Raw genomic sequence first — 25,665 nt, 5'->3', positions numbered from 1 at the left:
GTGTTCAGAAGCTAAGCTGTTCTTGTGGATTTCTTCTAGTAAAAAACTGGTTTCTGGTTTCTGCAGATACAGACGAGACTAATACTTTGGGGCTTTGTAAGGTTAAACTTTAAATTTCCTCTCTTATTGTAACATGTCACTTCAGAAATTGTGACTGTGATGGTAGAAGTTCTTAAAATTGGAGGGCTCTTTTTAATAGCTAATTTTTCTTTTGGTAAAATCTCTGTTACACAGACAAAGTCTGTTACTGATGTTATAATGGGTTTTTCTTTAAGTTCTTGGGGTTCATCCTCAGGATACTCATATCTAGCTGTGAATACTAGTCATATAATTTACATGTTTTATTGTGTCGTGTAAGTGTGATTTAAGATTTGTCACATCATTGAATTTAAGTATTTGAATTCTAATGTTGTGTCCTCTCTTTCCTTCTCCCCTTCCCTGTCTGTATTAGGGGTTGATATAGAGGCAGCTCGAAAAGAAGAAGAGCGAATAATGCTTAGAGATGCACGACAGTGGCTCAACAGTGGCCATATAAATGATGTCAGGCACGCGAAATCTGGTGGTACAGCACTTCATGTTGCTGCTGCTAAGGGCTATACAGAAGTCTTAAAGTAAGTGTGGTTTAAATGGCAATTTTTGATTGTCTTGTTGAGATAAAACAGCTTAGAATTAATACCACAGGAAGTATCTGACTTCTGGGGGTTGTAAATTTGGAAATTGCAGTCACTAGCCCTTCGTTTTCCTCAAGGCTTGATTTAGTGTTTTCAGGTACTCATAAATCTTGATGCTTGTAGTTTTCCAGACGTCATTCAAAATGTGAACAGAATTTACATGATGAGCCTTTGTACTCAGAAGGAAAGTTGACAAGAAATCTTTCCCTGTTTCTAAAGCCAACTGTGTAAACAAGTTTAATATCTTTTTATAATGCCAGCTAGCATTCTGGGTAAAGTGTATTTTCAAGATGCCTGGTTTAATTTGCATACATAAAGCAGAATCCATGATCTATACCAAAGGTTTTCAGACCTAAAAACCTTTTTAGAGTAGTGTGCATCTGCAAGAGATTTATATTTGTAAATGTTGGGCTTATTTTTAACTTCTGTCAGTGTCTTTTCTGTAGTCCACTCCATGTACTTATCCAAGGAGGAGAGAAAACACATACCCAAACAATTTTCTTGATCGTTTCAAAATAGCAAAAATGTGCTTTGTGCAGGATACGAGGCTACAAGGCTTTGTATGGAAGATGTGGTGGTTATTACTTGAAGTTTATTGTCTCTTGAGTTATGAACAGAATTTCTTAGAAGAATACTTCACAGTTAGGTGATTTTTATTAAGTATGGGGTGTGCTTCAGAAAGCTGAGAACCGTTTACACAAAGCTGTTTGTCAGGCTGAGTGTCTGTTGTCACTTCAGAGCCGTACCAAATTCATGTGTTAAATGCATGCTGAAAAGGACATCTTCCATTTGAGGAGTTCTGCTACTGCTCAGAGAGCAACTGAAGCATGTAAACACTAGGTTGTTACAGCATCAAATGTTACTGGAAGTAGATGCAAGCTTCAAGAAACTAATATTAGGACAAATGGAAGTTTTAATAATGTACTACATAAGACCTGTCTAACTAGCAATTTTTGACACTTCACATTCCTTGATGGCTTTTCACCATAGCTGCACATACTAAAATACCTGCCTGTGTAGGCAGAAAGGAATTTGAATGAGAAAGAAATTAAGAAGACAAAAAAGGATTTTATCTTGAATTTTCCTTAGAAGTAAATATGACTGTTGAACACTGAAAAAACGGGTATTTCTGGGATGAAATAAAGTTAATAAATTGACATTAATGCAACTAAGATATGTATAGTTTACATTAATGAGAAAGGAGAAAAGTATTACTGTCCAATAATTTCATCGTTTTACAGTGTTTACTATCTCTGTCAGCACTGTCAAGATCTAATTCTCTGAATTTCTTTAGGCTTTTAATACAGGCTCGCTATGATGTAAATATTAAAGATTATGATGGCTGGACACCACTTCATGCCGCCGCTCACTGGGGTAAAGAAGAAGCATGTCGCATTTTAGTGGAAAACCTTTGTGATATGGAGGCTGTCAACAAAGTGGTAGGATTTTTATGTAATCCTTGTCAAGATACAAAGTTCTGGTCTCTAAAGTGACTTTAGAAGCCAGGGTAAGAAAAGTGATGATAAACTGCTGTTTACTTTACATGGAGCTTTATATAATGCATGTTTTGTCAACAGCATGTCTGTGTCTGTAACTAAATTCCCTAACTGTCCAAGTTAGTTTCAGGGCCTGCTTTATGCTCATTTCTATATCAAATGATCCATGTGATCTTTTACAGTGAAATTTCAAAATTGTTCTATTGATATTTTGGACATATGAAATTAGTGACTAGATAGACAGTAAACAGGCAGTCAACATTTGTTTGCCATAGACAACAGTGATGCCTTTGGGTAGTGTTGGGCATTAGCATCTGTTTTTAACTCCTAAAATCAGCTTGTGTTGAAATACTGATGAGAAATCACTATGGTGGTTTGGGGGCACTCTTAGAAACATTTAGGCGTCTGTGGACTCTCTGGACAGAACTTGGATGCTACCTAAGTCATATTTCCTTGACTTGTGCTCAAAGGCCTGTGGAGTTTTTGGCTTTGCAAGACCTTGCTCCCAACAGGTACAAGTATAGATGATTCATATAGGTGTCACAAGGACTCTTTGCTCAACTATGTAAGTGCTGAAGCTCTCTTTCTTCCCTTTGCACCACATTCTTCTGCTATATTCTGATCTGCTTTTCAATTTCTAGCAATATAGTGTGTGTAGATTTCCTGCCCAATCTTTAGCATGATTTCTTCTCTGAGTTTTCGTAGTTTCTTTTTAAGTTAATTAGGGAAGTAGGCACATACAGACTCTTAATTAGATCATGAATTTGGCAGTATTTATATAAAGGCAAAGTTAAGATTGCTAATAATAAAATAAATGAAATCTAGAATTATATTTCAGGTAGTTTAACTCTGTTTCTTTCTAATACTTACAAAACTTCTTGAAGTCAGCTGTATGATTGTATCAGATAATCGGAAATGGTTCTAGTGGTTGGTGACCCTGCCTGTGGCAGGGGGTTTGAAACAGGATGATCACTGCAGTCCTTTTCAACCCAGGCTATTGTATGCTTCTATAAAAAGCTGATGTAATTAGTTGAAGCCAGTTTATCAAGTTGTTTGCCAGACATTTTTACGGGGTTCATGAGAATGTGAAGGGTGGTATTCCTGAGAACACTCATAAAAATGTATTCAGCTCAGCTGAGGCAAGAATAAGAGAGTTAGAAATTGTTTATTTGGGGTATGGACTTGTCTGTGCAAGCTAAGAGTGTTTTGCCTGTTGCGTTCTTCAGTAAGCCGTTAAGTGATTTTGCTTGTAGAGGCTGAGAACTCCACTACATCTGGTTTCAGTTGGAGGTGCTTAGCACCACAGAGGACTTAGCTATTATTGTTCAGGCACTTTACTTCAGGTATTAATATCTGCGTATTAAGTTTGGATACATCCTTCTAACTACAAAAGGGTTGTTTTGTTTTTTCAAAGTTATGTTTTGTGGTCAGAGTCCATAGTCTAACATGATGGGTTTTGGAAATAAACCCACTTAACAGCTACCTAAAAATAGAAAGCCAGATTAAAACCTGTGATCACAATGCAAATATAAATTCAAGATAATTTTGTTGTTTAGTTTCCAAGTTAGTGCTATGCTATGTTAATGGAATAGCTCGTGTCGGAGGACCTCAAGCTGTTTTGGGTAATGTTTGTTGGAAGGAGCATTTGCTTCTGATGTATGATGAGAAGCTTCATGTTTATGAAAAATTAGTGACTTATAAGGTTTGTTCTTTCTAACCACTTAAGACAGCCACAATCCAATCAGTAGTATGACACTCTGTAGTCAGTGTTTTGGTAAAATTAAATAAGCAGTGGGACAAATATGAATACCTTTTGTTATCTCTCTCATCCATTGAGACCACTTTAAACTGGCAACTCTGTCCTTATTGCTGTTTATTGTACAGAAGTATTTGCATTACTGATCTTGTAATCCCACCACATTTCAACATGTCTACCCGACGTGCTGATGCAGCTGCATTTGTACCCATTGCTGCAGGCATTACTGCCTGGTTTCCAAACTAACCCTAAATGCGAACTTCCAAGTAGAAAACATTGTATTACAGTATCAAAGCAATTAAATTAGGCTTTCTTTGTGAAACTGAGCTTCATTCTTGACTTCTTCAAGCAGAGGAGAAGGAAGAAATTTGCAACCTTTATCAATTCAGATCTTAAAGATAAAATCTTATGTCCTCTGGGCATCTGGTCTAGTCAAGTATTGTACTGACCATGTAATAGATGTAAGATACATCAAGGTGAAGAAATTCCAGCTGATGGCATTACTCTCCATTAATGAATCACTGTGTGGTGTTTATTTAAGCTTGTTCCATGAAAATCACCCACAGAGGGGGGTAAGAACAAACAGTTGTAACAGATCATTTCCAAAACGGAGCAGGAAATGTAAATACAGGTTTAACGTAAAAATATGAAAGCACAACCATTAAAATGTAGTATTGTTTACTTAAATAGTTTCAACTTCAAAAAATCAACCATACTTGGTAGTCTGAAGATGGACAGGACGCTAACTGGTTTGTGTTGATCCAAACAGTTGCCACTGGAATAGCTGTTTGGAGCTAATATTGTGTGTTTCATTCTTTCAACCTGTTTGTTGGTTGTTTTTTTTTTCTTTGTAGGTTTTTTTTCCCTTTAAAAGACAATAACATTCTACCGAAGTCATATTTTTCTGTCTTAAAAAGTGTTTAGTCATTAGCAATAGGTACAGCAGTTATATTACAAATTGTTTTCAATCACTGACAAACTAACAGTTTGTAATAGAGCTTGGCTTATATGTTCTAATTTCTCAGAGTGATTGTGCTCCTTACCCACATCATCAATGGGATAAGGCATCATAATCTATTGCTATTTTGTCGTACAAAAGTGGTGTTTCACTTTTCCTTTTCTCCAGGGACAGACAGCATTTGATGTGGCTGATGAGGATATTCTAGGATATTTAGAAGAATTACAGAAGAAACAAAATCTGGTAGGCCTTTTTCATCTGTATAAATTATATTTTATTGTGCATATGATGATGTTACATAGTTAACTTGGGGTAACATACAGATTACAATTGTGATCTGAGGCTTCAACTCTGATCAAACCAGCTGTCATCTCATCTGTCTTTTCATGTCATTATTTGGTCAATTATGGTGACCAAAAAGCTCTGGATTAGAGAAAATCCTTGCCTATTTCCCTTCTCCAGTAGGTATATTTTGATCTGAAGCATCAACAATCAATCAGCAGTTTCCTGGAAATAACAGTTTCTGAGATTTTAGAATTCTGAAGTTAGATTCTTTGAAAGTGTACACACGTTCCAGTGTTTTCAGTACATAGAGAGCTCTCTGCTAGTGATTTTATCACATTGATGCCATTCTGCCAGTTTAACTGCATTATTCTGTATGTTTTGAAGCTTCATAGTGAAAAACGTGAAAAGAAATCTCCCCTAATTGAATCCACAGCCAACTTGGATAATAACCAGACACAGAAAACATTCAAAAAGTAAGTAAACCAGAGAAATGATGAGCTCTTAATGATAAAAGGAACTTCACCAGCTGTCACAATGTCCTACCTGGCAGGTTTTAGTAATTTTTTCAGTACTTAATAGATATTTTTCTTTCCAAATTCAGTAAAGAGACATTGATTATGGAGCAAGAAAAGAATGCATCCAGTATAGAGTCTCTGGAGCAGGAGAAAGCAGACGAAGAGGAAGAAGGGAAGAAGGATGAATCCAGTTGTTCCAGTGAAGAAGAAGAAGATGATGACTCAGAATCTGAAGCAGAGACGGGTATATTATTTGAGTATTGTGTTTAAGTTTTTGCTTTAGAAATTGATTTAATATCACAGGATAGAGAGTTAAGTGTGTTAAGTTTTACTTCTGCATTTCACTAAGCTTCCAGTCACTTTATGTATGACTAAATTCAAGTCCTAACAGAGATGTTAAGGTGCCCTTATTGATGGCTCTCATGGTTGAAGGAGTTAATCTACTTATTCAGTTGTCTATTTAGCAACTAATTTTAATTATGTGCAATGCATAAGCCTTAAGTAGCATGTCGAAAAAACACTGAAGAAGTTAAAAGGTCAGAGGAGAGATGAAGTCTTTGTTAGCAGTGTTTGCTCTTATTTGTGCTTACCATCCTGAAGTGAATACCAGTGGATTTGGCAGTAGTAGATATTCATGAAGTGCTCGTGTGTGTACTTACTCTTGATTTGGTATTGAAATGAACTTCAGAAGTGCTGCTTTAACTTAACGTACACTTCATGTACAACTTCAGTTCAAGTAGGATGTCCCTGGAAAATTTTAAAATTGTATGCAAAAAAACCCTGCAGTACTCACTGCTTCTGAAAGTAGGCTGAATATTGATGTTTAATTTAAATTAATGCAGCCTAGACTGGGGGAGACATTAACTTCCTTGTCTAATTATGCAAGTGGTCTGAGTCTCGAAGTCTTTACATGGTGAAATGAGGTGGGAAAAAGTGAAGAAGCAGAAACAATGAAACAGGGAAGTGAACAGATTTAGCATCAGTCGGTATATCCATGTATTCTTATTTCACCATTCTCACTATCCAGGTTTATGTGAACTTCCTATAATTATTACTGAATATAGAAAATTACCCTTGTATTTATATTTATTCCTTCTATTGTTATTCCTTCTTATTTGTCCTCTATTTTTTGCCTTCTGTTGCTTGTCCTGTTGCATCTATTGTTTTTCACTGTTTGCTGCATGATTTTTTGTTAATTTTTGTTGCTGTTTTTTTGTAAGCTAACACTTCATTAAGCAGGAACAAAAGTTGGTCACATTTATAAATTGCTCCCTCACCTCGTATCCTTGCATCTCTTATGTACAGAGACTGAGCTTGGACAAACACAGAACAGTTGTGCTGCGTAACATGTAGTACTTTCTCAGTCACTGAACTAACTGTAATGTCTCCTGAACTTTCTGATTCTGGTAACTGTGTTCTCTTCGTTTCCAGTGGACGGTTTGTGCCAGGAAAATTTGACTGTGACACAAGAATTAATTTATGTAAACTTTGGGGTTTTTAATATCAACAAGGCTTTATCATACTTTATTTGGCAAGCTAGACTTTAAGCTTTTCCCTGTAGAACTGCATCTTTCAATTTCAAGCTTGTGCTTTCCCTCTTTTCTCATATTTCACCTTAAGGTAGTTTTCTAATGAAAAATCTTAAGCTTATGAAGAGCATTTTGGTTGCAGAATGTTTTAACATTGTTATAATATTGTATTTTGGAAATTATAACATTGTTAACAATATTCTGAAATACTATAAAGTCTGATTTCTGATCAGAATGTTTTCCTAAAACCTCCATTCTGAGAGTACAGCTTAAAAATCAATGGGTTTCTCTTTCTGTAAGGCAAAGCAGTGAAATGTGAATGCGGAACTAACGTCTTCTAAAAGACAAGGAAACAAACTAAAGATCAAAACTTTGAACAGCTCAGTTTTTAAACTTACTTTCTTTGAGATAATTCTGTGTTGTTTGAAAACGACTTTTAGCTCAGCCAAGCATAATTCTATGTTCTGTGTGTCCTTGCAGCAATTTCAGAATACAGTTGGGAAAAATCCATTTTTTCCCATCTTTTCCCCACACTTGTGATAATTTTTTTTCTGTATGTTATAAAGCTGTATTATTTGCTTGCAAATTTTGAGATCTGTCTGTGCGTCTATAAAGCTTCTTCACTTTCTACTGTCAGCCTGCATTGCTCTGTGGAACATTCCCCTTGTGTTTAAAAGAGTTTTCTATTAAGTGTAATTAGTCATATAAGATATTCACTGCTCAGCACTGAATGGGTAATGTAGAAATGAAGGCATGTTTATAGGAGGGGCAAAATCAAAGGAGACTGATTCCCTGTTGTTCAGCACTGCAGAAATAAGATGTAGCAGGAAATTCCAAAGAATTTACAGTGTAAATATGAAATATATCAGGTTGGAAGATTATGCAGCGCGAGCAAGTGCAGTGACAACAGTTACACAGTAACCTGGACATTATCTGTATGTTTACTTAAGAGGAATTAAGGTATGCGGTGGAAGAAATATTGGGCCAGAGGGACAACCAGAAGAGGTTAGACTAAGTCAGACAGTGAAACTTAGGTGTGAAAAACAAGAGACAAAGAAGGAAGAAAGAAAAGGGAAGTCAGAGCTCTGGTTGTTTGTCAGAGAACAGCAGGTTCCTGTCTCAGCTAAACTCTGCTGTCCATAGTCTCTGGCTGGATTCTTTATGCAGTCAGATATTTCTTTATACTCAATATACACAGTTATCCATGAATAAATGTTTTACTTTGAATTGGTGACTTCTGTGGTTCAAGTTAACTATTATATGCCGGTGTACTTCCAGCTGTTTAATTTTTAGGGTCGTTAACCAAAGGCTAAAGTATAGTCTGCCTAGAGAGGTTGTACCTGAATCTCTGGATATTTTCAAGGGCTGACTCATCAAAGCCCTGAGCAGCCTGGGCTGTATCTAATGTTGACTCTGCAGGAGGTTGAATTAGGTGACCTGCTGAGCAGACCTGAACTGGTCTATGATTTTGTCACTGCATCTCTGAGTGTTTAACACTCACTGAATAAAAAAAATAAGTAAAATATTATATGCATGGATGTCATGGAAAAAAAGGTCAATTTATTGGTGATAGATACAGATTGAGAGGGAGAGGGAAAACACTGAGAAATAAAAAATAGAGTGCTGTTGGAAAGGTTGACTGCTAAATTTGTTTGAAAGAAATTCAAGTCTTTGTTGTAGAAATAAGGGACTTATGAATACAGATGAAAAATGAGAATGAAAATCTTGTATATATTTTTCAGATAAGACCAAAACCTTGGCTAATGCAAATACCACAAGTACACAATCAGCATCGATGACTGCACCTTCAGTAGCTGGTGGTCAAGGGACACCCACATCACCTCTTAAAAAGGTAAAATAAAGTTCTTGTCTTGTGATTTTTAGGCATCTGTTCCCCTGTGGAAGCGTATATATTTTTTTTTATTGTATAAAATTGAATGGAGTTATCCAGTGAGCTGATGTGTGCCAATTTATATTATATTGTTTTATCTGCAGAAACTGTATTCACTTCTCATAAATTTTGAAAATTGAATGAACAGTTTTGATCCTAAACAGGAATCCAGGAATCTGAAGGATATAACTACAACACACCTGAACGCAAGATCCATTTTACAAAGAACAAATCTGTTGCACAGTGACTAGAATTCTAGGTTTTCTGTAGCTAAACTTAACCTCTCAAAAGCTTTTTTTTATTCCAGGCTCCTCCTAAAGTTTTAGAAAAGTACTGTCTGTCTTAAGGCAAGGGAGCCATGCACAACTAAGTCCTTAGTAGCATTCAGCTAGTGCTAGAAGTTGAAAATTGGTAGGCACAGAAATTTGAAATAATATGTGAAATAAGAAGTAGAAAGTGTTGTAGTTTCCAACACTGATTTCAGTTTGGTTAGGATCTAATGGAAGAACTGGAGAATTGGGACACATGATTAATTCAGTGCAAATAGCCCATTCAGCTGAAAAACTCACCCAGCAAAGCCATATTGCTTACAAGAAGCTTGATTTTAAAAGTCGATTGAAACATAACTTAATTTTGCTTGTCAAAGGAGAGGTATATATGACAAGGGAAAAAAACTATAGTAGACAATACTATACAGTCTCAAGATAGTATACAAGTCAAACATTCATAATATATGAGCAAACTGGATAGCAGGCTGGGAAGGCTCCCTTTGTTGTCTGTTAAAGGTTTTCTATGCATGTTGTAATCAAAGCTTAAGCCTTTACAAGTTCTTCAAGAAAGCTTGTTCAGGGGAAATAGTGACCATGGTGCACTCAAGCCACAGTAGAGAGAGAACTGTAGCAGGGGGAATACTATGTATTGTATTTTTCAGCTCCCTGGAGCTGACTAGAGTTGTGCTTTCATAGGCATAGCAGAATCTAATAATAATTAATCTTAGAAAGTGTTGATTAGGACTTAATGGTCCTGACACTGGAGCATGTCCAAAGAGGGACAAAAAAGCTGTTGAAGGGTCTGGAGCACAAGTCTTATGAGAAGTGGTCCAGGAAACTGGGAGTGTTTAGTCTGGAGAAGTAGTTATTCAGGGGAGACCTCATTGCTCGCTACAACTACCAGTAAGGAGGTTGTAGTGGGGGGGGGGGGGGGGGGGGGGGGGGGGGGGTAAGGTGGGGTGAGTCAGTCTCTACTCCCAGGTAACTTGAAATAGGAAAAGAGATAATGGACTTAAGTTGTGCCAGAAGAGGTTTGGGTTGGATATTAGGAAAAAATTCTCTGAAAGACTTCTAATGCATTGGAACAGACTGCTTAGGGAGGTGGCGGAGTCAACATCCCTGGAAGTGTTTAAGGAAGAGGTAGATGTAGTACTTAGGGACATGGTTTAGTGGACATAGTGGTGATGGGTTGATGGTTGGGCTTGATGATCTTAATGGTCTGTTCCAACCTTATTGTTTCTGTGATTCTATGTAAAAGATCCAGACAGTATATTTTAAAATGCCCAATTGTATCCTGTTACATGATACTGTACAATATGGTTGCACCAGCCTTCCCGATCATAAGAAATGCTTTATAAAAATAATCACAATTGATGTCCACAAGACTTCTCTCAAAAAAGAGATAAGAGCAAAAAGTAGTGGTGGCCATGGCTTCCTGGCAGAAATGACTGCTCTTCCCCTCACTCTGAGCATTTGTCTCTGGTCAAACAGCTGGATTCCAGGATGGCCTTGTTATGTTAGTCTAAACACTTTGCACTGGCTAGTAATTATGTATAACTAATAATTATGGTTCTCTGTCATGGCAGTTGCACAGAACTTGAGCCACAAGTTTTCATTGCAAATGATAGTAAATGGGCAGCTGGGGGAGTGGAAAGACTGAGTAATTTCTGCTTTACTAAATGTGTGTAACTGTACAGAACGCAAACATATAGCATGAATTTAACTGCAGAGATACAGATCTGCTTTATCTAGTTTATTTTTTGAAGTCAGTTTAGTAATACAAGCATTTCTGATAGTCGTTCGGTTTAAGCAATACACTCTCCAGGCAGTTTCTGTCCCAGAACTCCCATTCTAAGGTATCAGAATCTAAGGCTTCAGAAATGTTTGTTTTTCATGTCGCAGTGAAAGTTTCATAGCTTGTGCCTCCCAATCAGGTTATTTCATATTACACAAAAGTATTCTGAGCTGTGTGATCTTCAGTGATAGGATATTACCAAATCATTACAAGCCTGGAACATGGCTTCACATTCTGCAGCTGCATGATCAGTTAAGCAGAATTTTTCTGCTACGTGTTTAAATGTATGAAAAGGAATTTGATGAGAAGAAGTAAGCATGTCTTTAAGCTATCTGAAAACCTTTTGTAAGTCATTAGTACACTGGCATTTAGTTATTTGATTATGCAGTAATTAATAGCTTGTCTTGTGTTGGGTTTTTTGTTTTTTCTTATTTTTGTCTAAAAGATGAGAGATGCAGGTTAAAAATACACTGCAATTATCTTTCTGATACTCCTTGTGGAAAACTCTTCTGTATTTACAGAATAAATGCACATTTATATTGAGGCAGATCATCTTGTAACATAGCGTGTACATGTGACCTGAAGAAGCAGTTGCAGCTCATGTCAATGAATGAAAATGACTTAAGCTGTCTTTAATGAAGAAAGGCAAAACTTGTACAGGTACAAGTTGCCTTGAACTTAATTTTGCACCTGCATTTTCAGGCTTACAACATCTCTACAACTCTTCTGATTTTACATCATACATGGCCATACCGTGTTGCTCACAAGTGCTGCAGATGCAGTGTAATAAACTTAAATTTGTGTTTTCTTCTATCCCTATTGCATTTACTAATGCTGCATTCTGTCTGAGGACACTAAACTTAGGCAAGTGTGCAAATAAAGGTATGGGATTTGATAGCTAAGTTAGCATAGGACTAGTTTAAGGGATATGAATGGAATATGAAAGGCAGTGAGAAAGGTAATGGGTATGTTACTGTGAATCTTGAAATATTCTCCAGTGTACCATGATTTAGGCACGGACCTTGTAATGTATAGTATCCTCTCTTCTACAAACTGTAATTCTGTTGCTGAATTAGCTCAACAGAGGGTGTTGTTTTTAATAAGAATCTGTTACTATAGTTTTGTCTTATTACTTTTGGTATTTTATGGTGTAATGAAGAGCTATGTGCCATAAACATAGGAACAAACTGTGTGCTTTTGGAACTACCTTTTGTTTCTCTTTTCCTTTCTTTCATCTTTGTCTTGTCTCAATTGGCTTTAGTATGATTTCATTCCTCCTATCATGCCTGTCGTGGAGTCAGTAGATCCTGCATCATGGAGGCAGGGCTTGCGCAAAACTGGCATTGTTCTTGTGCCCAATAAGGGTGAAAAGGCAATGGTGAGGTTCTGGTGTGCACAGGCTTGTGTACAGGTTGCAAAATAACATATTTAATCAAATGTTGATAGCAGATTTGCATGGTTTTAACTTTGTATCTCATGATCACTGTGTGTATTACAAAGTGTGAATTTTTCCAAGCTAACTCTTAGAGGAGTAGTATTCCTTGACCAGTTTTATGTTTCTTATCTCATTAACTAATTAGAGAGAGGATTGCCTAGGTTGTCTCTCACTGCAACTTCCCCATGTATTCAGTACTTCTGTGATTATTAAATGTGGTTGTGTCCTCAAATCTCTGCAAGGAACATGAATTACTACAGATAGTGCAAATGAATAGCCTTTAATATGCTACTTTGTTTTATAGTTTCCAACCAAGGTTTCTCCCAAAGAAGAAGAGAGGAAAGATGAATCTCCTGCTTCATGGAGGTTAGGTCTTCGAAAAACTGGTAGTTACGGTGCCCTTGCAGAGATTACTGCTTCTAAAGAAGCTCAGAAAGAAAAGGACTCTGCAGGTGTTATACGTTCTGCTTCAAGTCCCAGACTTTCCTCTTCATTGGACAACAAAGAAAAGGTAATTGTTTTCAGTGTGAAACAGTATTTTGAGGAGCTCATATACTTACCACAGATGCTTATGATGTATTCTAAAAGTAAGACATTCTCTTTGGAGTTTACTGCATGTTTATACTTTAGCAAAATTCCAAGCTGTTAAATTATAGAGCTGTTGTGTAATCTCTTTAAAAGTACAGTATGCACATTTACTGTCTTTTGACTTGGTACATAGGTGTAGGACTTACATCTTTTAGGGACTTGCACTGTCAGTAGTAGTGTTTTTTTGCAATTATGGGGACCTGAGGGTTGGCAGTTTTGGCATCACTTGGAGAACAATGTTGAAAAACTTCCTGAAAAAGAAATCTCTTACTGAATTCTGTGGTCATTTTTTTTTAAATTTATAAAATATTAATTGCATATTTAAACACAAATATGCTGTAGTGAAGGACTAATTTCATCATCATCATCATAGAATTACCCAGGTTGGAAAAGACCTTGGAGATCATCAAGTCCAACCGCAGCCTAACCTGGCTGTATCTGAACAACATATATTCTATTTCAAGTGCAAATGTTTAAATCTGTTTTCAGTAATAATACTAATCTATGGTATACAAAAATACTAAATTAGTTTCTTTCAGTAAGTAATCTCCTGATTTCCAGTAATATAGCTCTAAATGAGAAATCAAGCCATTTATATTACTAGCATGAAATCACAAACAGTTCCCTTCTCCTGTTTTAATCCTTAAGATATTTAACTGAAACTTAAAACTTACTTGTATAATTGGATCATGGTAAATACAAATGTAGTTGCTATAACAGTGATCTTCCAGCTAATAGGCAGTGTAATCAATAATAGTAACACTTACTAAAAATCTGTGTCTTTCAGGAGAAAGATGGAAAAGGAACTAGACTTGCCTATGTTGCACCCACAATACCAAGACGACTGGCCAGTACCTCTGACATTGATGAAAAAGAAAACAGGTGACTCTGAAGTTACTGTTTAATATTAAATTATGTGATTTTAGAGTAGCTGAAAAACATACAGATATGAAGATGCTACTAGTTTATAACATTAGCCTGTTTCATAGATTATGCTGACCTGTAATCAAATTCTGGAAGGGTTTTTGTCATGTAAGTCTTGATAACCCCTTTTAAAATCCTCGTTATTTTGTGGCAGGAGTTCTGGGCATTGAGTGTTGTCATCTTGGGGATGAAAATAAAATTAAATGCAAAATAGCCAGTTGTAAACTTCCAGCTAATGAAGAATACAGAAAGAATTTTACTGCTTTGTCTTGAGCCAGAGTGCTGACATTGAATTCCATTTTTACTTTTGCTGAAAAAAAGAAACCAACCTCTTTCCTGCAGTACCTGGTTAAAACCATATCTTTCAGCACCAGCAGTTTACAGAAATTCTAGCAGTTCTTTGGTAACTTCCTCTTCTGTCTTTCTTGTTTGACTGTTGGTCTTTCATCATCTTTTGGAGATACTTAATCCTTTACTAATATTTTTTTCTTCAGCTTTCGATGTGAAGGGAATAAAAAGTTTAGGTGCCATACACTTGTCACTTACTAGGATTCAGAGAACTTCCATGACTTACCATGTCAGAATCTTCCCAGTTTTCAGTTCTCTCCTTTATTAAGATTCTACTTGGCTACTTTCTTGAGTTTTAATGCATAGTATAAAGTGGAGAAATTTCCTTAACACCTCGTCTCTGTCAGATTGTATTTAGATAGCCCAATTTTAAATAACTTAAAAATGAAAGTAGCTCCCATTGATCAAAATGTGCTACTATAATCGTTGTATCTAAAGCTGGCAAACCTGTTTTTGGAGTGCTCAGTTAAGAGTAAGCACAAGATGCATTCTGTTTCTTCTTATGCTTGTGGAATACTGTTGGCTAAGTTCAGTCTCTGAGTGACAGTAGCTGTTCTGAAGCAGGTATTCCAGATCTCGTGCTCCCTTTAGTTCAACTTACTGTACTCTCATCTCTTATGTTAGTTGACCATTTTTTCAAATCTGTATTTCTTTTAACACTGCAGTTTGGGGTTTCTACAGTCAGTCTCTGAGAGTACTATATTCTTAATTGCAGTTGAATTTATTGTTCAGTTGTGATTTGATAACAACAGATTGTTCTTACTGCATGTTTTATTCTTTTGAGGTTTTCTCAAATACTCTCACTATCCAAAAATGTCTTGGCTAAATGATACCTTAAGTTTGGGATAAATATTTAATTGCAGTCATATTTCTTATAAATTGTTATTGCTTGTCACAAAGGGATTAAGGTTTGGTGCACTGTTGAGGTATATTTCTCTCTTTGACATACCAGTCTCAACCATCATGACTTATTCACAGACCAAGTTCCAAAAGTGGTTACCAGCAGTGTCATGTTATTCCTGATATGCTTGACAAGAGATCATCCGTGTCATTAGACTTGGTGTTGACTAAACAGTTGACCTAAGAACTAACTTTATTCCTTGATGTACGAGTTATAAAGCACGCTTATAGGCCAGCTTTCTTAGACACCTGTACCTTGCGTAGTGTATGTTATGGCAGACAATTCAACTTATTTAAAATCATAACAGAATTTTGACACTTAGTCTGACCTCCCTTGCATGTAGAATTGGACTATCTGCCCTACAGGCACATTAATTAATTACTAAGAGTTCTGCCTTGTCACAGATCTCTATCCTTGTTGCTTAGCTTAATGCCTTGTTCTTGTTCCACCTGTCTGAACAACTACTTGTTTAGATAATAGATGATGTAATGTAATCCATCTTACTTCCTTCTGTGCGTAATGGAAAGGACTTCCAGATTTTCAAGATTAATCTTAGCTGAGCCTTTAGAGTGTTTGAAGTCTGTAGTGGCCTGTATTGGCCAGGATTTGCTCATTTTCTGAAATTGCTTGCAACCGCAGAAGTGCTAGCATACGTTTTTGTGCAAAAGGAAATATTTGGAGTAGAATCTGAAGTCCAAAGGCATCTCGAATATCAAACACATCTTGCAGGATTTTGTTTTCCCTCACACATAATTGCCTTTTGTACTTTTGTGCAAGAGATTTCTTTCTTCCGTCTGAACTTCAAATCTTGTGTTTTCATTGGAAACTTTTGTTAGAAGTTCAAATTCTTGTATCTCTGCATCAGTTTTCAGAGTTTTTCCGAGCAGATTTTTGCAAGGTTATTTCTTGATGCTGTAAACTGCAACAATAGAATAGAAATTCTTCATGACTAAAGTAATGTCAGCTAGTGATGTATTGCAGACCACTCAGGAATGGCTACTGCAGGCCTGTTTACACTAGTCTAAAGTGTCATGAGTTCTAACATGAATAATCTCATGAATTCAACTTCTAAAACAACATGCAGATTTCCCTTGATGGCACTGAAGTATCTCAGCCAATAAAGAAGCATCTTACTCCTCTTTAGAGTGAAACAAAGCCAGCAGTGGTTACAGATAAAAGCTGATGTTTGACTTCTCCTTTAACAGGTTTTCCTCTGATACTTCTTTTCAATTTTATTTCAGTGTTAATACGGATCTTTTATTTTTTGTCAGGAATTTGAAAATTATTGTGCATAACAGGTCGTTTTATTATTTTTCTCTACAGTTATATTTATTTTAAGTGTGTTTTCCACACACAATTTTTCCATCTTTAACTTAAAAGTCATTTTCAACTTTCATCAAAACCAACTTGCTTTAATGTGAATTTGCTAAAACAAAATCTTATTTACAGGGACTCGTCTGCTAGCTCAATACGTAGTGGCAGTTCCTATGCAAGGAGAAAATGGGAGGAAGATGTCAAGAAAAACAGTTTGAATGAAGGTCCTACATCCTTAAACACAAGTTATCAAAGAAGGTGTGGGATTTTCTCTTGTCTTTCTTTGATCAAATGAGATTTCAGATTGGAAAAAAGAATCATTTCTGAATCCTTTATTTGAACAATACCGTGTTAAAATGGTGTTCACAGTAATTACAGAGTACTTACGACATACTGTTTTTACCAGCTTAGAGCATTAGATCAAATGCTATGTAGGTTGCTCTGAAAGTAATGCCTCCTATTTATTTCCATGGAAATTACAGCAGTTACAAAGAGCACAATAACGCTATTTGATACAGCAAATTATCAGCTACAAAACATTATTTTTCAGGGTAGGCACCACCATTAGCTGTACATTTTTGCCAGTGGTGATCAAGAGCCTGCATGCCATGCTCATAAAAATTTGCACCCGCAGAGGTGAACAGTGTTGCTGTTGCCACTGCTGAAATGCACCACCCACTGCTTCACTGTGCTCACAACCACTGCTTGGTCTCCATAAACATTCACAAGCATTGATGAGTGTCAATGGATGCCATTTTTTCTGCATGGAGGAATTCAGTGCCGCACCTTTGCTTCATATGCACTTCCATGCCAGATGCCATTGTGTCTGCTGCCATCTATCAAATGGCAACAACATGGAACAGGATATTGGTGGGAAGGTTCCACCTCTACTTCCATAACAGCAACATCTGCCTCTGATGTCGTGGGCCAACAGAATAAAATAGTAGGTATTACTTTTGGAGCAGCCCTTGTATACAAAGTTTTCCTTCTCCTATTGTTTATTTTTGACTCTTTCCAGATTTGATTAGTAGCCACAGATAACAATTATAAGTGTTGGAGCAGAAGTAATTCTCCCTCATATCTGAAAAGAGAGGTGTTGAATTCTGTTTTTACATGAAGATGTCAGGGGTCTTGGGCTGCTGTCCATAGCAGTAGGCTACGGCCACTTTGAGTAATACCATCATAGAGTGTGTATGTTAAACTAAAACTAAGTGGTGATTAATATGAAAATAATTTTTAGTTGTACATGGTTCCTATCTCACAGGATTACTTTGCAAGAGATCTTATCCAGAAGTTATATTCATGATTAACTTTACTCCACTATGTAGTCTCAATGGCAGATATTTAAGTGAAATTCATTTATATTAATGGAGTGAACAATAAGTATCTAAACAAATAGATCAAAAAGAAGAGTTTGACATTTGGGTAGCTAAGTTGCATACTTATATGTGCTGGTGATGTAAGTGGTGACAGGTGCTTAGCTTCTTTTTTTCAGTTGTGCCATTGATGTTTTTAGTGGCATGCAACCAGTCTATTTCATATAGCACAACACGTCTTCTGTCTTTGTGAACCTCTTACAACAAAAACGCAGTCTTCTTAACTTCGAGCTTAGGAAAATTGTTGCACAGATTTCATGTTCTGGATGGGAAACATCAACAGTTTGGTTTATGAAAACAGTCTTTGCATGTTAGTCTTTATCAGTTCCAAACTTCAAATGCAATGGAGTCATCGTTTATATGATATGTAGTGCTTTTGTTGTCTATTTTCTTAGTTGTTCTTGTACAGATATTTTTTCCTTTTTCATTTTAGAATTGATAGCAATAGAAAGATGAATAGAAGAATGACAAATAGCCGTCTTTCCTTAAGCCTTTTGTACTCAGTAATGTGATGTTTTGTCTTAACTGTCTTAACTTCTAGAGTTAACATGTGAAAACATCCTGCTTCATAATGCAAAACATGTTCAGCCAGAACTCATGGGTAAAAATGTGGAAACTGCTGTCGTCTTTAAAAGTAGAAGAGAAAGGGAAAAGCATGAGTGCGAGATTAATGAAGAGTTTTGTTCTTTGCTTGTTTGTTGTTTTTTTTAAAGCACATTTAAACTTTTGAAAATTGTTGTAGGAGTGGCATTGACAATGGGTTTGTTTTCTGAGAAGCTGTGGAGAAAAATTCTGTATTTTCAGTTTAAAATGGGATAGTGGGGACTCTGTGTCAATATTTCAGTAGATGCAGTCAAGACAGTAACACGTGAACCAGTGAAATGTCATTCTTTATCTTCTCTTCCTGTGGAGAAATGGTCAGGTCTGTTGCCTTCACAAGCCGTAAGTTACAAGTCATACTCCATGGAATAACGAAGAAAATTGCTTTGGAAAATGCTTCCTTTGCCCCAGAAAGACTCAACTGTGGCACAGAGTGGTCAGGCAGGAGTTTAATGAATCATTCACAGCTTCGTAATATTTTTTGAACAAAGAAAGATATGTAATACAAGTGCATAAATTGTAAATGTCTCTCCTTCAGTGGCTCCTTTGGTAGAAGACAAGATGATTTGGTTAGTTCTAATGTTCCAAGTACTGCATCAACAGTTACCTCTTCTGCTGGTCTTCAGAAAACACTGCCTGCCAGCGCAAACACTACTACAAAGAGTACAACGGGTTCAACTTCAGCAGGTGTACAAAGCAGGTAGTGTTACCGGTGTACTTTTTATTGCTGTTGTTGTTTTTTTTTTTTGTCAGGTCTATTGTGTGCTTATGTACGTGCATGCGTTCTTGTTTAGTAGATCCTGGGGCTCTGGATTTTTTCGCTTTCCCATTCAATTTCTTTTAATTTTACACAATTTGGCTCAAATTGTGAATGGCTTTCTACTGTAAAGTGACAGCCATGTTGATCTAAAAGAAAAAATCCATTATAAGAAGGGTGAAGAGTTCAGTTGTTGTGAACTCTTCAGTTCCTAATCAGATCATTTTTAATAGCTCAAGTTGAGCTTTCACCTTAGAGACATTTCTCAGATTGCTTTTTAAAAAAATCCATCCCTCAATTTACATGTTATTAGTTGTTCAGTAAAGTGCTTTCATTGTTTAGCTGTTTCCTTTTCTCTTTTTTTGTGTTGCTACTTGTTATGCTGTAGTACCTCAAATCGTTTGTGGGCTGAGGATAGTACTGAGAAAGAAAAGGACAGTGTTCCCACAGCAGTGACGGTTCCTGTTGCACCATCTGTTGTAAATGCTGCAGCCACTACCACAGCCATGACTACAGCTACTTCTGGCACTGTGTCCTCAACATCAGAGGTCAGGGAGAGACGGAGGTGTGTAAAGGTCCTACGAGTAATGTTGCTCTTGTACAAAAGTAATCTTATTTTCTTATTTAAAGGAATGTGTCGCTTACCACAATTTGGGATAGTACAGTATGTAGAGCGGTGAGTGGTGTTTGCTTGCTGTTCATTGAAGCAATTTACAACATGCCTCAGGTTATCTGAGACCTTAGTATTGGTGGATCTCATCCACGAAACTTCAAAGTTCAATTCTGTTTATTTTTTACTGTCTTTGGGTTCTCATTTCATATGCAGTAATAATTTATTTGCATTTTTTGTTAATTGATTACATGAATTTTCTTAAAAACACCCATAATGGGACTACATAGAAAACACTGAATTAAAAAAAAGAAAAAAGTAATTTCTTATTTTGAGTGCATTGCTGCTTTTTGAGCTACTGTGCCAAAGGCGGCATGCTGACAAGTTACTGTGTAATATGTGGGGTTTTTTTCACCATCTTATGCCTGACACTACTGAGAAAGGAGTATTTAACTTCATTCATTTCATTCCATCATTTAGGATCTTTTCCATTTGAAACATAACATACAGGTGTGTTTTCTTCTCCACCGTGATTCAGGAAGTACCCACAGGCGCCACAACCATTTTAAATAAAGCCATCATCAAAAGCTACATTTTCCTTCATAAAATTTGACAAAGCAAAAACAACCAAGTATAGCAGTTTCAAAAAACAGTTCTAATTTTAAAATGTAAATGCTGTTTCAGTATCAGATGAGCCAGAAAAGCAAGAAAATGTAGAACTAAGGCTTTCACTGTCTCGTTTGCTCTCACTTAATATATGTATACTAATGCACGTATACTACATACGTCTTACATACCTGCAGTCGGCCTGAAGTTCTTTGTTTTTAATCCGATTAATCAGTGCTGATTGTATAACATATCATTGTAGGTATATTCTTGATGGCATATTAAAATAGCCATTAAGTCTCAAAAAAAAATCAGTGAAATTTGAATATTTACTGTGTGCATGTCGTACCCTAAATATGTACACATGCATATCTATCTGTATATATACAGATACATGTATCTCTCTGTGTGTATGTGTATCTATGTATGTTTATATGCACATGAGTAAGTTGTGTCTCTGAAATATTATATGCTAAGTATTTTCTTAAGAAATGAAGTTGATGAATCCACATCTACAGGCTGAAAGTGCGTTACTTGTGAAGAATGTTGAAGTGGCATTTTAAATAATATATAAGAGGCAAACGCATTATGAACCGATTTAGTAATGAAATATGTAATGATTTTTGAATGTACTAAAGAAGTTATATTCTTTATTGAATTTTCAAGATTGCTTGAGAGAAATAGCAAAAAGAATGACCAATGTGAATCTGTAAAATCTTTATATTTTGAATAACACTGCATGACTGACCTGTGAGTCATATACATGGAGGGCCAGTTTCCAATGTGCACATGACAAGTATTGAGTTTTCATTTTCTTCCACCAAGCTTTAAAATTCTTTATTTCTTGGAGGATAAGAGTATGTACAACAGTTACTACTGAGCAATATGCAGATATTTGCAAGCTTGGAATGTTGTACCTACTGTCTTAGTTAGGTTAAAGCTTGTGGCTTGTGACCGAAGCAATTACATTTAGAGAAAAACAAATCTAAATTAATAGGGAAATTGAGTATTTTAATTGAGTTTTAAGGCTGCCATCTTGATGAACGAGTGCTATGGGTGAAATGCCTAAAATGTGATCCATCTCATACAGTCAAAGGTTTTCTCTACCTGCTTTGTTTTTGTCGTGACCATTTTCTGACCATTTGATGATTTTAGAAGTCTTAAAAGTTATCGTTTGCCAAGTTGTTTGTACTTAATTCTTTAGATCATACCTCACTCCAGTACGGGATGAAGAGTCAGAGTCCCAAAGAAAAGCCAGATCCAGGCAAGCGAGACAGTCCAGAAGATCTACACAGGTATAATTTTATTACAGCTTCTACATATATGGAAACATACAGCTCCCAAAGTACAGTGAAGTTGTAGATTCCCACTAAATTTCAAATAACAAACAGGTCTCCCAGACAGAAATGACATTTACCAGGTGAAGTAAATACGTTCCATTCCTGTGTCTCTCCTGAAAGCTTAAGGAGCCCTTTCTGTGTTCTGAAAGTAGCTTTTTCAAATCAGCAAAGACAAATTTAATCCAAGTTTGAAAGCAGAGAAGCAGCTGCTGAAAAGAAGTTTTTGTTTGCATTATGTTAAAGTGGCTTACTCAACTAGTTGTTTCTGATGTTATATAGAGTAACTTTTAATTCTTCAAAAACTAACAACTTCTGTTAAAAGATTTTACTGGAGTAGTGTAGTTACACTTCCTTAAGTTTCAAAGGCTTCTGTTGAATGGACTGTCAAAGTTAATATGATCAAGTTGACAAACTGCTGCATCACATGGCTTATATACCAGCATGGCTTCCACACCTGCATGTCCTGTACACCCTCTACACAACCCCAAGCACACACGACCCTTCCCACTCCCAGAGTCCTCCCTTGCATAAATCATATCATCATGGGGCATCTGGCAAAGCGCTTCTTCGTATCCCCGGTTCATGGTTCTGCTTCAGCTGCTTTGGCTGTTGTTATCTTGGCAGTTCCTTACTCAGGCCTATCCCCTGGTTGACCTTATTCCCCAGCACCAAACATGTAGATAACTGGTAGTATCAGTGGCATAGAATAACTGCATTCAACCTAGTTTCTGTGGGCACAAAAAAGTGCTAGGAAGAGGTTTTTGGTACAACTACTCTGAAATCTAACTCCTCTCAGAGTTTCCCTCAGTTTACCTACTGATATATTTGGTGGTTCTTCCCAATTTCTGCCAGAACTACTTCATACTGAATTGAAACCAGTGCAAACTTTGCACAGAAAAGGATGTCACAGTAGCAAAAGAGGTGATGTCTTAAGACTACTTGAATGCTCCGTGGGCACTGGAGCAATTATCATTTACAGTCCTCTGTCAGGTGTGTCTGCCTATCTCTCCTTAGTTCTGCTGATAAACAGCAATCAGGAAAATAGTCCCTGGATAAAACAGAACAAGAAATACTCCATATGATATCCTGATCTGCATTAAGGCCAAATCTATAACTGTGATTTACAGATATTGCTTTAGGGCCTTTTTAATTTAAAACCCTTCAAATTTTCTGGTAACTCTTCCTATTGAGAGATCCATGTTTGGACATGTTTTGTTTTTTTCTTTTTAACCTCTTGATATTAATCCAGTGCCTTGAGAGACTGGCAAACCACAGACGACTCCAGATCTTTGCAGTGAAAAAGATGCAAGGAACTGCTATATTAAAGCATTATTAACATAAAAAGCAATCAAATAACTAATGAACTAGGAAGCTGGGTTTGGAGAGTAGGTCAGGATTGTTTTTGTGCTGTTAGAGAACAGTGTCTCAATGAGATATGTAAGGTGAAAACTGCAGTACAGAGAAATTTTCTGTAAATAGGAAGTCATGGGCTTTCTGAGATCATTTGAAAATTGATTTTTAGCCTCAGAATAGCAAGGAAATAAGGAATTAGTTACATCTTCCTCTGGTGCTATCAGTGTATTTCTTTGATGTGCTGTTAAGCTTAAAAATCCACTTCCATTGAGTGAATCTGTAAAGCATCTGTATTTCTGAAAAAAGGTAAAGTCTTGTATTTTTAGGCTTTCCAAATTATTTATTATGCTCATGATGGTATTGAAGCAATCTAGTGGATAGTTTCTACATGATCTCCTACTTGATACTTATGTACTAGTTCAACTAAAAATGATGTTACTGAAGACTCTGTGGTATTCACATTAGAGCAAACACTGGATGCTAATCAAAAAGTACTGATATCATTTCCAGTATTTGAGAGAAAAGTTTATGGGTAAAATATGTAGATACTATAATTAATTTTCTTAAATGGAATTTTGTATGTAAATAATACATTTGTATCTGCAGTTGTACAAATGAAGTCATATACTGTACTGCTTGCTGTTTTCACAGGGTGTAACACTGACAGATCTTCAAGAAGCTGAAAAAACTATAGGAAGAAGTCGTTCCACACGAACCAGAGAACAAGAAAATGAAGAAAAAGAAAAGGAAGAGAAAGAAAAGCAAGACAAAGAAAAACAAGAAGAAAAGAAAGAATCTGAAACTAAAGATGATGATTATAGACAAAGATATTCCCGAACTGTTGAAGAGGTATTTTCATGATGACTCTCATTAGGTAGAGAAATTATATGAATCTTAACTCCAACAGTAATGCTACAATTTTGATATTACCGCAAACAATTATGTATTTATTTTTGTTTAAAAGCTTTAATATCCTATGCTTTATGTTTAATGGTTGTAAATTAATTTTGACTTTTTTTTGCTGGATAGCCATATCATCGCTATAGACCAACTTCAACTTCGACTTCTTCATCATCCACCTCTTCGCTCTCCACCTCCACTAGCGCTCTTTCAAGTTCAAGTCAGCTAAACAGACCAAACAGCCTTATAGGTATAACTTCTGCCTATTCTCGGAGTGGAACAAAGGAAAGTGAGAGAGGTAGGAATGATAACACTAGTGAAGGTTTTTGTTGGCTTGTTTTTAATTGCTAAAGGGAAGTTTATGTTTCTTAAAACTGTTCAAAATGGGGTGTGATTTGTGGACCACTGAGAGATACATATTGCTCTGACTTCTGTAAGAAATTCCAAAGCTTGTACTTAGAGAGGGGAAAAAAGACTTTCAGGACTTGGTGGTGTTTTTCAGTATTTTGATATTTGAATCTGATTTGATTTCTGCTTTCACTCAATACCTGTAACAAAACACCACAAATCAGAGTTTAAATATGTGCAGGTATCGAGGAGGAATTGTACTTGATTAAATAATTTCCAAATAATTTGGGTATTGTTTTAGTCCTGTGGTGTAGGAGTGGAGCAATGCTTTAATGCTTTCGGAAAACTGACTGTTTAATGCACATATGAAAACAAAGGAGAAAGGGGGGATACCTGTGGTGGTAGCGTGCTGTTAGTCAATAATACTTAACAGAAAATATAATCAAATATCTGACTGGTTTATAAAATCTTACACTGATGCTTGATTCAGAGAATGGATGCTTTTCTTTGATGGCTCAGAGCTTTTGCCCAGAGTTTTTTTCAAATGTGAATAATCTGTTATAATTCTTAAAAACATAATGCTCAGTTGTCGAAGGAGGAGGCTGTTGACTCATGCTCTGATCTCCTGTTCTCTCTCCAGGGTTTGTCACTGATAACTTGCGGGAAATGCTTTAACTCAAGTTATTGATTAGGCATGCAATTACCGATTGAAATTGATAATTTTGTTACAAGGAGGATCAGATTAAGTAATCTGTTGATAAATTCTTCATGAGCTATTTAGCAGTATTGCTATATTCTCTACATTGGTATTTTCTGTAAGTTATTATGGCTAAACTTTATTGATAAGATTTCCTCGCTGTCCTCTAACTGAGATTTGGAATAAGATTTTTAGGTAATGCATGCTTACTTCAGGAAATTGTTTCTGGACTGTTTTATGGAAAAGATTTTCATTGCTAAATACTGGCTACCTACAGCAGGTTTTTTTTCCAAAGTACGGTTTTTGGAGGAGAAATGCATTACTCTCTGAAATACCAAAGGTAAAAGCATTTATTTAGTTAGGAAAGAGGTCCCTTTCAACTCCTACTATTAGACGATTGTGT

At 36.3% G+C, this 25,665-nt stretch overlaps 1 protein-coding gene across 10 annotated transcripts in view; it reads left to right on the top strand.

Annotated features, from left to right (window-relative positions):
* PPP1R12A (protein phosphatase 1 regulatory subunit 12A) overlaps positions 1-25,665 on the top strand; it is a 115,252-nt gene that overhangs the window by 67,941 nt on the left and 21,646 nt on the right. For 4 of the 10 annotated variants that reach the window (XM_015857226.2, XM_015857206.2, XM_015857188.2 and 1 more), the window contains exons 4-18: positions 452-611; positions 1,966-2,110; positions 5,050-5,124; positions 5,551-5,639; positions 5,768-5,925; positions 8,953-9,062; positions 12,427-12,543; positions 12,905-13,111; positions 13,976-14,070; positions 16,811-16,933; positions 19,190-19,351; positions 19,797-19,973; positions 21,829-21,919; positions 23,969-24,166; positions 24,347-24,515. In XM_015857226.2, coding sequence (XP_015712712.1) covers positions 452-611; positions 1,966-2,110; positions 5,050-5,124; positions 5,551-5,639; positions 5,768-5,925; positions 8,953-9,062; positions 12,427-12,543; positions 12,905-13,111; positions 13,976-14,070; positions 16,811-16,933; positions 19,190-19,351; positions 19,797-19,973; positions 21,829-21,919; positions 23,969-24,166; positions 24,347-24,515 — 2,076 coding nt within the window. The remainder of the gene's footprint in view (positions 1-451; positions 612-1,965; positions 2,111-5,049; positions 5,125-5,550; positions 5,640-5,767; positions 5,926-8,952; positions 9,063-12,426; positions 12,544-12,904; positions 13,112-13,975; positions 14,071-16,810; positions 16,934-19,189; positions 19,352-19,796; positions 19,974-21,828; positions 21,920-23,968; positions 24,167-24,346; positions 24,516-25,665) is intronic. The other 6 variants (XM_015857250.2, XM_015857269.2, XM_015857216.2 and 3 more) reach the window with 4 other exon arrangements.

Source organism: Coturnix japonica, chromosome 1 (assembly GCF_001577835.2).
Source record: "Coturnix japonica isolate 7356 chromosome 1, Coturnix japonica 2.1, whole genome shotgun sequence".
Lineage (NCBI taxonomy): Eukaryota > Metazoa > Chordata > Aves > Galliformes > Phasianidae > Coturnix > Coturnix japonica.
The sequence above is the reverse complement of the archived record's forward strand: the minus strand, read 5'-3'. Positions and strand labels throughout refer to the sequence as shown.